General features: G+C 38.8%; 1 protein-coding gene across 2 annotated transcripts in view; it reads left to right on the forward strand.

Annotated features, from left to right (window-relative positions):
• Positions 1–12473, forward strand: part of LOC311443263 (uncharacterized protein) — a 471777-nt gene that overhangs the window by 400465 nt on the left and 58839 nt on the right. For both annotated transcript variants that reach the window (XM_084533324.1, XM_084533325.1), the window contains one exon: positions 8577–8664. In XM_084533324.1, coding sequence (XP_084389450.1) covers positions 8577–8664 — 88 coding nt within the window. The remainder of the gene's footprint in view (positions 1–8576; positions 8665–12473) is intronic.

Consider the following 12473-nt stretch of genomic DNA (forward strand, 5'->3'; position numbering starts at 1 on the left):
AACAACAAACAAGCACTGGTAATCTTCTTAAAGAAATTAATGAAGGGAAAACCCCCTCAGCTTGGGTGGATAATGATCCTTAGCTATCATGTAACAAGCCTAGAAGGTTTAGGGAGAAGGTGAAAATTAAGAAAGCTGGATTAAACTGAACTTCCAGAGGAACAAAAAGAAATTTGGGATAAAGATCAGTTCTCCCAAGTTGAGATTGAGAAGTAGTTCTGAACTGGAAGGAGCTTAATCCTTTATGCAAATCTGGTTTAGAGGTAACTTTTCATCTCAGGATGTTTTTGTATTTTTTTTTTCTAGCATACAGTTAATAAATATTTAAAAATAATTCAGAGAACTATCTTGTTAATAGCTTCTTTAAGCAAGGAAAGCATAGAGCAATAAAACTGGAAAATGTTAAAAAAAAAAAAAGAAAAAAAAAAGTGTTACCTTTATCTTCATATGATTCTTTAATGCTTATTCTTTACTAATTAATCTCTTCAAATTATTTAACCACAAAATTGAGATCTCTTTACATTAGAGCCTACCCCAGAGGATATTCATGAGGGACTTCCTGATAACTCAACAAAATTTAATTAGTTTTCTCAGTACCTACATGTTTATCTTTTAATAATGATCAGAGGTACCTTCATTTCCACTAAGAAGCTAAACTCACTTCTGTAACTTCTTTCCAACAGTCAGTCTGCATTAGAACAAAAAAGCTATAGTTATGACAAATATATTTTTACTCACAAAATACTGATTCCTATTTCAATGAAAGTTTCTAAATATACTATCTGGTGGTTTTTTTTTTGTTTTTTCTTTTGTTTTTTAGCAAATAGATGATATTTCTGTTTAAATGGGAAAAAGATCATTGAATACTGCAGTTAAGTCTTTCTTCATGTCTGCTCCTCCACAAAACAAGGGGGGCTGAGTTGTCGAGTTTTTTGCTTATCCTCAGGCTCGTCAGTGCCCAAGTCTTGTTTTGAGTCAGTGGAAGTGCTGAAAAGCGAAGTGATGGAAATACACGTTTTTGTAACTCCGCTAGGAAAAGTGGAACATATAAGCCTCACTAATTAAATGAAAAAGTGGTGCTTGGGGATCTGGGCTCTGTCTCAGAGTGACCCGTGGGAAGCCAGGTGGCAGTTCTCACCCACCCTACACTCAGACCTCATATAGTAGAAGTTGTAGGTGGAAGTTCCTTTGGGCACCAAGCCCACAAACACTTGCAGGCGTTTTCAGATTTATGGGGCTGTTTGCAGTGTTGCAAGGCAACCCCACGTCTAGGAGTGCTTTTGCAGGTTTGGAGCATTGCTCTTTCTAATCATACATAGCTCACCTGTTTTCAGAGAAATGGTAGCATCAGGATGGAAAAGGATTTCAGGGCATCAGCTGGATAGGTCTGAAATGTGTTACATGTGGTATGAAGCCTACTGAAAAATATTTAATCTTGAGGGATGGATGAGAGGACTGCAGGGGGAAACATGCCTTTAAAATCAGAGCAGTAATAATGACTTTAAAGGTTTGTACTGTGCTATCACTGAGCCATTAAGCCTGATGTCCTCCTTTCACGGAATTTCTCCTGGCTTATTCTCAAATACATTTAAGAGGTTAAGTAATAGGAAGTCAATGAAGCTGGTGATACTTTAAAGTTCTCAGAGACTGATTGTTTTACATTTCAGTGTAGATTAGATCAGACTGAGCAGAAGTCACTTCATATGAAATATCCTCGAGTGTGTAATCTATTGATTTAATTTTGTAGCCTCAATCTAGAATTTAAGTGAGAAGACTGAAATAGGAAGTCCTTCACACTTACTTCATTGAATTTCTCTTCATGGATTGTCAATACTTCCCTATATAAACAGACAGGAAATTGTACACGATTTGAAAGCTTGGGTAGCTGTCTGAAACATTCCGGCTAAGATCGATTTATTCCTGTTCTTTCTAAAAGAACTTCCAAAAATATTAGGAGTTTTTAGATTCTTAATTAAAATAATGATCATATCAATGTTTACAAAACTTTTTTTAAATAAATCCAAGGCTTGAACAATTTTTGATTAGAATCTATCAAGTATGAAAAAATATATGCCGTTTTGAAGAATCTGTTTCCCTGTCAACCATATGTGTATAGAAATAGAACTATACTAACCCACACTTATTTACACTGGCCTATTTACAGTCCTTATCTGGTCCCCATATCTATAACCTTGAGTGCTTCCAAGTCTTTTAAGGCATTTACTCTCGTTGCCCAGTAGGGCAGGGCAGTCCTCCACGTTTGACAGGGAGCTGGGGACACGGAATCTCAAGTCCTGATCCCCCAAAGTATTTAGATGAGTAATAAATTTCTTACAGGAGTTCAGAGGTCTGTCTTATTTTCAGGGAGAGTTAGGAGAGTAACAGGAGCATAGTGTCTGAATACATTTGAGTATCTTGACCTATGATTGAGGGGTGCCTGACCTAAATCCTACAGAACAGGGATTTGAATTGGGTCTCCCAAATCTCAGGTTTGATGATCTAACTGCTGGACCCCTCTCCAGACTATTCTCTTCTGTGCTCCTGCAGATTTATGTCTAAATCCTGCGGTGGAGTAGATGAAACTGAAATGTGAAATATGTTCATGGTTAGCGATGCAAGTGTCGCTCATACTCAGAAATATTTCTTTGCCAGCCTGAGGTCCTTAAATAAATAGGATCTAGGAACTGTTGAAAACACCATTATTGGTAAAATAAAGACCTAACATGCTATACCTTTTCTTTGTATCCTATCCGTTCTGGTGTTCAGCTTTGCTATTTGGAGGATCCTTATCTCAATGGATAAACATTCCTTTTTAGCTTTCAAACAAGTTTTGGACTCAGGTAGGCTTACTGATGTGACTCACTTCTGATTACTGTTTACTCAGCTTTTATGCTAGTACCTAAACGTACTTGTTCAGCCTCTAATTTCTGTTTGCCAGTGAGAAGGGAGTTGTAATTGTGGTTCTCACCTGTCTGCTCTCATGAATGACTCACCAATTTTAGCTGGTTCTCAGAAGCTGTATTTTTAGAGGATGTAATTAAGATAGTAGTTACAAAAAAAAAAAAAAAAAAAAAAAAGTTTCATATGTTAAATTACTAAAAGCAAGCATATTATAATGAAATCATAAATACCCATGTGAAGCAGCTGTTGTTGAACTTGAGGTTTTAGGCTTGTCTGTTGCTACTACTTACAGTGCTCAGGTTACTGTTTGCAAATAACCCAAGCCAAAAAAAAAGTTGACAAATGGATTCTGAAAGAATTCAAATTCTTGCAGTTCTTGGATGCCTCAGGCATATTATGTGGGGCATAATGGCCAAATCTCAGTTCAGATAGCTGTTTCCATGGGAAGGAACTGTCTTGGACTGTTTTCTAAGTCACTTCTTTTTGATCTTTGATACTATTTCTAAATGGTCTCCTCATACACCATCAGTGTTGGACATCTTTTATATCACTCGTAGACTTAGAAAAGTTGACCAAGGACATTCCCATACAGAGGCTGATTTGGGACTGTATTTGTTGACAGAGTCGGCGTTGTCTGTCTGCCGAGACAGCTGTCCCACATTCATGGAGCTTGTGCTGTTCTGCAGCAGCCAAAGCTTGCTGATGTGTGAAGCGTGCTTGCTATTACGATACGGTGAATGTTGCTGAAAACTCTCATGTTATTAATAACGATAATCTCATGTTATTGAATCCACAAAGCACAAGAATGGTTTGGCTTTGAGGAACAATCCCAGTACCCTGTAAGTAGACCCCAGCTCCCACAAGTAGGAGCGATAGCAAGCAATAATGTCACCTGTGCTAGTGGCGCAAAGCTGGGGAGAGCTATAGTCATCAAGGGCAATTGAGTAGGTTCTGCTTGCGACTGTGAGACTCTTACCTAAAGGCCTTAGGGTTTCTACCAAAACCTGTCTAGTTTAACAGGCACTTTTGGGTGATTCCCAGAGGCACCTATAATGTTCTAAGTGCCAGTGCTGTTACTGGTTAATGCAGTGCTCTGTGTGCTGCTCCACTTGGGAGCTTGCCTAAGTTCATTGCTACTGCAGAACTGGCTGTTCTGGCTGGGGAGAAGAGATCAGCCCGGGAAGAATACTCCAAACTTGATGATGCCTTGTGGTCAGATAGAGCTGTACTGCAAAGCACAAAGGAACAAAATCTAAATAAAAGGTCTTTCACTTCTGTTTTCTTGCCTCTTGAGTGGCTTGTTGCAGGACTAGGAAAGCATCACCATAATAATGCCTTGCTATAGGGAAACTCTTCTCTAGTGATTTAAGTTGTTCCTGGGCATTTGTGGAGTTTATATATCCTTACATAAATCAGGATGTGATGTTTGAGTAAAATAAATAAATCTATGGGGGAAAGGGGAGGTGGGGAAGTGGAGGGAAGTAGTGACTAATATGTTTATATTTGGGGGATCATTATAACAAGTGTAATGTAATTATTCTAGTTTTACAGATGGAGGAACTGAGGCTAAGAAAATGACATGTCTTGTGAGGTGACATAAGGGTTTAGTGACAGAATTGATCTTTCCTGATCCTATAAGCATAAGAAAACTGCCCTACTCTTCTGTTTTGTTTATAATAATATGCATATGATCAGACAAATATTTCCTAAGGATGAATCTTAAGTTGTTTTGAGCTTCTTCCATGCCTTCATTATCCACTCAATGGTAGTTAAATGACCTGAGTTCTGTGGATACTGTAAATCCATGCTTTTGGAGGAAGTCCTGCAATACCTTAAGTGTCTGATTTTTGTTTAAAATAAGCTGTCAATTAATTCACTCTCATATTTGATAAGAACCTGTACAATGCATATCTGTGATTGCAGATTGTAACCCAGATTTTTCACATTTATAGTTTTTTTTTGTATATTAATCTAATGAAAAGTAAAAATTGGACAGTGGTGTGTAAAGCTTCATAAATAGTAGTGCTTGAGGCTGCTGCCTGAGTGTGTGAAAGAAGCACTGTTTTTTCTCCTATGACATGAAGCTTTAAGGACTTTTTGTCCTGATCAAGAAGGAATGCTTTAATAAGCATCCATGTTAGAGGGTTTGTGCTGTGTAAGCTCGGTACAGACCATATGGGCAAAAAGGCACATTGTGCGGCGACAACTGCCCTGCTTGTCATCCCCAATCATACTTGCTCTAATCCTTGTTTTAATTTACTCTGCTTGTACAGCACCAATCCTGCCAGTGCGGTCCTTAGGGTCCCTTCATTCCTGCCATTTATGACAAGAAATATGCAAAGGCAAAATTATTCATCCACTAAGGTGACAGAGAAGGGCTCTGCTTGGGAATACGTTCCCAGACTTGCAGCATCATAATGTCAGTTGTTAAAGCACTTCGCAGTTGCAAACAATTCTTGAGAGAATTTTTTTAAATGTTTTTGAACACTCAATTGCTAAAGCTTGGACTGGTCTAAATGAGTCCTTATTGATTAAGAACCGCAAAGTTGGAAAGTTCTGATACATAAGGTTCTCCAGACTCGACTATTTATTCAAATGAGATGGTTTTTGTCTTTCCCCATCCACTTAATTATTGGGCTCTTCTCATTTGTTTAACTTCAGACAAAGGATAGTATGTTGAGCCACCCTTATTAAGTCTTACAGATTGTATATTGTTTATATTCTGATGTATACCACATTCCTAAACGGACAAAAAAAAAAGCCAACAAAAAACCCTCAAGTGTAGCATTCAGCCTCTCAAGTCCATGATGTATTTCATTTGCTACGGTCAGAGCAATTTTAACAATGCCTTTCATTTTCTTATAGCCTAAAATGATTTTCTTTCTGTGAGGCCATTCTCCAAAACTTCTCTTCCCCTTTCAGGGTATCATTTGCAATTTAAAGCTAACCTGGTGAGTGTACTAACAATAGACTTGCCCATAAAATGGTTCAAGGCCTGCCTGCATGCCTAATGAGGTTGATGTTGAGCTATTTAGCTCTTTGTCCTTCCATAATATCTACTTAATGCAGTTCAATGGGAGTGGATTGTTAGAAGCATTAAAGATTCTATTAAGTCTTTACTAAAGCCACTCTATTCTAGTCCAGCTGTATAGTGGCAAGAGCATTAAATTTGAGAATGTAGTGGGAACAAGGGGCCTGAAAAAGCACCTATAAAAAACGGACAAATTTCCTAACGCAGTAAGACCACACTCAATTTAAGACCTGTTACTTTTGTATCTAGATCTAAAGAGTTCCTCAATGTGCATCTCCCTGCGTTCTGAATTAACTCCAGTTTCGCGTAACGGGCGAACAAGGTAGCTTTAAATCTCCATTTATTCCCATAGCACACGGGTAGTTTTTTTTTGCTTTGCCATGCCACTTGAAACAATTAATGTTATAATCTCAGAGAAGCAACACATTTTTGTGAGGGCCTCTTTTCAGATAATGCTTAACTTAAATACTGATATTGATCTGAATCAGGAATTCAGAAATCTCTGCACTTAGGAGGAAGATAAACAACACTTCTGATGAAAAATATTCATTCAGCACATTGTTTTGCTGAAGGGATTGTTTTTTATCAGGGCTGTATGGTGCTAGCCACCAGCATTGAGCGGGTGGAGGGGGGGAGAAGGGGTAGAATGGCCAGGATTTCACACAGTTGGCATTGACTTGGCTTGAAGAGGCAAGCACTAAGCTGTCTTTTCAACCATAGTAAAAACCCTCCATCTGGCCACCCTAAAACTCTGTTAGCTTGTTCAACTCGCTGTCGGCTGATTGGGCTTTGTGAAGCAGAAGTAACAACATCAATAGTATAAACCCTTGCCACTTGAGAGTATTACATTTCATTTCATGCTTGACTTAATCAAAACTGGGGAAATGAAATTTACACCTTTTTGATGTTCTTTTCCCTGCTGTTTAAGGAGAAGAATCTTAACCCATTTGATCTTCACATGCACCCAATAAATGACCAAATATGCCAAGCTGCCAAAAGCAGACGGCTGCCAGTTGCCAGTTTATGTCAGGTCACTGTGAAAGAGCTTAATGCAGAAGGTCTTAAGTTTCATACCAAATACCTCAATTTGCTGTACAGTGTTTTGGTGCAACATCGACAGTTTAGCTCCCCTCCCTATTAATATTAAACTATTATAAAGAAAGCAAAAATGTCATTTTCACTGGAGGGAAATGTGTTAGCAGTCGGCTGTTGCATGACAGAGTCAGGAGAGAGTGACAGAGATGAAATGAAGCTGGATGTGAATCGCTTCTTCAAACCCTTGACATTTGTTCCTTTCTTTCTTGGCTCTGATCTACATGATACACAGAGTTGTTGTTGTTGTTTTTCCTGCTAATAACAAGACAGTGCAGCGCAGGATTAGAGATTGAGTGAGTGAAAAATGGGACTGGTGATAACATTTTCCCAGTGCCTGGGGGGAGGCTCATTAAGCAGGAGATCAGATCACTACCAAAATCCATACATAAATAAAATCAACAACTAACAAAGTTCTGTTTTGCAACTTACTCATGTAGAAAGCTTTTGACTCAGCAAAGGCGAGCCTGGAGAGAGGCATTGCTGCTCGTCTTGCAGCCAACTTTCAAGCTGGTTTTCGGTCCTCAGGCCGGTCTGTGGCTGTTGGGCAGGTTCTGGAGCTCGTGCCAGCACCCGTACCAGGCGGGCAACCACCACACCACCCCACCCGCCAACCCAAGAACCGAGCGCACCGCGACGCTCGCCCGCCTCCGGCCTCCCCCGTCGCGTCCTGCTCTCCTCAAAGACCTTTTGCCTTTTGTCAAGGGCCCTCATTTATGACTTGATGAAAACATTTGTAATAGATAATCAAATACTTATACATTCTGGGGGACAATATCCTATTTGTTAAATATAAATTAACATTAACACAGATCCCCCATTGCAAAGAGGCGAAGGGTTTTGACACCTTTTCAGCAAGACAGGCCGGGCCCCAGCAAAGAAAGCCGAGGGCCTGTAAAGGAACTTGTCTCGAATGGTGATCCTCGGGCTCTTGTGTGACAAGGTACATAGTTTCTATTCAGGGACAGGCAGATTATTGGTTACTATAGTTTCCCTAATGCTCAAATGAAGCCAGGGCCTAAGCTGAACAGAATAGGTTAAAAGGTGCCGATGTTTGGGCCTGCGAAACCACATGTTGAGAGTCAGAGACCAAACAAAACAAAGAGCACATCTCTCTGGTCTTTGATGTCTTCTCTGAGGGATGCGGAGTGAGAAAAATGCAGCCGTGCCCCCGGATCTGGCGGCTGGGCCGCCCCGTGACAGCGCGTCAGTGTGGGAGCACGAGCACAATGGGGGCCGCGGTGTGCCCGGGCCCTCGGCCTCCGAGGCCGGCCTTTTCCTACGGGGAATCGGTGAGAGGCTGTCACGGCCTCTCTCGGAGAATCGCTGTCACTGTACACGTTTATTCTCCTGTTCCCCCCCCCTGCCTTAGGACGCATGCTGTAGTCTCACACCAAGGACCCTTGAAGAACTAAGTTTAACTAAGCTTCATTTGCTGTTCTCCATGTGTGTTTCCTTTGAGTCTCTCCTTTAGTATTCTGTTTGTGTTGCGTGCTTAAAAACTCTTTACAGCGCTTCAGCTAACAGCTTTTTATTTTGCTGCTTGCCTCAGTGTCTGCCTCGAGTCCGCTGCGGAGCTGGTGTGCTGGCTGCTCGACACCTCTTGCATGAATCACTGCCTCTGCCCTTTTTTTCCATTTGTGAGTATACAGTGTTCTCAAACAATTCATATTCACCGTAAAAATGTTCTGTGTAGGATATCCCCTGATAGCACGAGCAGTGCTTTTGCATTTTTCATAAGAAGGATTAAAATACCCACTACTTGTGCTCCTCATGTAGGTCTCCTCCACTCTGTTGAAGCTTGGTTTAGTGTTTTAATTTTTTATTAAAACTCTTGTAAGCAAGATAAATGTGCATCAGCATTAAAGGCAGAATGCTTTCTTTGGTAGGTTATATTGCCACATTTTGCCTCTACTCTTTAAGTATGCCAGTACTCTAGATCCAAGTATTATGCAAAGCAAAATTAATCAGCACCTGCATCTTTTTAAATAATAGAATTGGTGAATTCTAAAGTTTTATCAGTGTTATTGTAATTCTGATTGTCGTTGGTTCTTTATACCATTATAGAAAAATATCTAATTGTAACAACTGTATTCCTATAGTGAACATATTACTTGAATTCAAACCCTAACAATGGCAATAGGATAACTGTCCTTGAATTTGAGCCTTTTGTGATACATCAATAGGCTTACAATGTGCTGAATTAGCAGGCATATTAATGGGCAGATGCAGCACCAGCCCATTCTTTTTACCCAAATCTTCTTATGCAAATACCCCATGAATCCAGTTCAAAGAGCTAGCTTTAAAATGAGCTTCTACACACATTCAGATGGGTCCTTTCACAACTAGCAATGGGACTTAGATAGAAAGTGACATGAGAAAAGTTTAGACACTTGTTTTTATAACTGAACATGATCTTGTTATCATAATCTGATACTGGTAACTGGCATGGTCTGGTTGTAGAATTTTAAGCCTTTAACAGAGGGAGATAATCTTGGCCTTTGTGCTACAATGTACTGAATCCTGCACTTGGTGAAAGCTATCAATGAGAATCGCAGTTCATGCTTTTTCAAACAAAACTTTTTCATGGTGAAGGCTTTTATCCTATGATAATTACTTAACTGATTGTAGTGGTGCCTTTAACATTAGTGAGCTCATAACAAGGGCAAATAAAAAAGGTTGCATTATTTTAGAATAAATAAATTATCAAATAAACAGGTTTTGTTTGCTTGTTGAACTAAATGGTAATGAGGTCATTATTAAAAATGCTAATGCACACCAGCATGGCTAGTAAAAGTTAATGTATTTTGTGATCTTTCTTTTGTTTGCTATGTTTCTTGTGATTATTCCACATCAACTGCATCTGGGTGAGAGTGTTTTTAATGATTTAATTGCAAATCTAGGAAACCCTGCCAAAGGAAAAGGAGGAGAGTACTTTTACCAAGTCTTTGATGTTGAAGCTGTTTCCTTAAAGATATTGTAAATTTGTCTGCTATTTTAAAGAAAACCTATGGTTTCTTTAGGTGTTTAAAAAGAAAAAAGAAAAAAATCAGTTTATTTTAAGAAGTCCAAACGATGGTGAGAAGGGATTTCGTGTTGACATTTCCCATACATGCTGACCAACCTTCATTAAAACAACGCTTCCTACAGAATATTCTATGGGAAGTGTAAAGACAACTGAGAATCGATTCTCAGCTGGAGCAAATTGGCATAACTAATTGACTTCTGTGGATTTGGTCCACACAGTTGCAGCCTTGGCCAGTGTGTGGAGTTGATAGATGTAGATAATTTAAACTACATGAGATTATTGTAAAAAGGGGTGGAATGCTCTGTTCTTTTATCATTCCATGTAGAGAACCACAGTGTGTATTACACTAGCCCTGTACAACGTTACTGATTGACTTATTTACACATTTTTTCTGAAATGAATATTTACATGTATAGTATGTTCTGAAGCATTAACGAGGTGATACATTTACTAAGATCCTTAGTGTAATAGGTAAGCCTAAGAGCAAGTATATATTTTAAATGCTTATTTTCAGGGCAGCACAACAATTTGTATTGATGCATTCTGGCAAAAATAGCATGGATTGTGCTTCATAGCCTTCATGGAGAAATGCACTATTAAGCTTTAATGGTAGTGAATGTGAGAGTTCCAGTGAGTCATCTTCTGGATGCTTTGTGTTGCGGCATTATTTAGAGACATCAATACTTTGGTGATACTTCAATATTTTTTTTAGTATCATTCTCTATTTCCTGTAAATCTGCAGTAACAAACTTACGTGCTAAAAGAATATGTTGAATTCACATACATGTACACAGAAGGCCTAATTCTGTATTCAGATGTACATAAGCAGAAGCCTTCCTCTCTTGGGAAACACAATCCATCACCATAGATCCTGTTGAGCCATTATTGTCTTACTCATCTGGAATAAATTTCACCTTTCATAAGATTATATTGCTTATCAGAAAAATACAGTTAAATCTGAAGGAGGAGAGTATGAGAGTGAATGACAGATGGGAACCTGCTCCAAAGACCATGATTCTGTAAGGAGCCCCTGTGCAGGAGAGGCTTCTCAGTGACTTTGTCAAAGGTGTTCCTGGAGCATGCAGTAACCATAGGTGTTACGTTTTTTGAGAATGCAAAATAATTGTGTATACCTAGCTCTATCATAGTTAATGAATGACACATAAAGTAACTTTAAATCTCTTAACTCTTCCTGTGTCACTGCATTTTTTTACTTTGTAGGTTAAACTAAAGCAGTTAAATGAAGTGTTAATGTCTTGCCCTTGTTTCTATATCTGGAAGTGTTTAATCACAGTATGGAAAAAAGTGTGAAAGGTAATCGGTGTGGAGAACTACTGAAAGAGTAAAGAGTAAAAGTGAAATGTGAGAGGGGAACAGTCCAGAAGATAAGTATCAAACTGCTGAACTGTAAGATATGTAAAAGACATGAGAAGAAATCAGTGTAAAATAATGGCAGGTAGTGTTATTTAGGGAGCAGAAAAATGAAAAAGTCCAGATTCTGTTTGCCATTGTGTAGTTCCCTTTAAAATTTTGTGCCTCATTTTGCCAGTATATGAAATGGGGGCAGTTATAGCAACCCTTTGAAAATGGATTTTGGGACTCTGGATGAAAATTTTGAAGGACGTGTAAATTACTAATGCCTGTTACTTTACTGCAGTTCACCAACCAGGGTTCACATTTCTTAATGTCACTAGTAACAAAAGGCAAGGAAATGTAGATTATACAAACTAAATTAATTTGAAGGAATTTCAGTCCTGTTAATGTGTTTGCTGTGCTTGAACAGAAAAACAGATCTGAGTGGGGAGAAGACAAAAATGTGGTGCTTTGTTTCTAGAATTTATTTGGTAGAGTAGCTACGAACATGACTTTGTTATAGGAAGGCAGAATGTAATGTACTGTTATTGAAATCAGGTCTTCAAGTCCTTTTTCTCAAGGAACTGATATTCTCTAAAAAGAGTTTCACAATGGTGGAATTTTTAGAGCACGTTATAAAAAGAGGCATGGGCAAGGGGAACAATTTCTGTAAACCAAAACCGGGCAAAAAATTGCAGCCAAAGCATATTTTGAAAATGAAATGGGATGTTTTGACAGTTTGAAATCAAAACTTTTCATTTCCATATGGCATTTTTCCATAAAAGTGAAATTAATCCATCTTAAAAAGGTTTCAGTGTCATTCCCTGTACCAGTCCCATTGACTTCTTTGAATTTTAATTCTTGCAGAAACTGGGATAAGCCTGTATTTTGGAGCTTTGCGGAAATGAACTCTACAGTGTTTGAGATGAGCCTTAGCTTGTCCTACAGACAAAGCTGAAATTTGTTCTCAAGAGATTCAGTTCCTTGATTTTGTTGTTTCCGCATCTGGCTCTGAAATAATAGTTTCATGCCTGCTTTTTTATTACTTTCTGTACACTGGAGGATTTT

Source organism: Aythya ferina (genome assembly GCF_964211825.1).
Source record: "Aythya ferina genome assembly, chromosome: 12".
NCBI classification, from domain to species: Eukaryota; Metazoa; Chordata; class Aves; order Anseriformes; family Anatidae; genus Aythya; species Aythya ferina.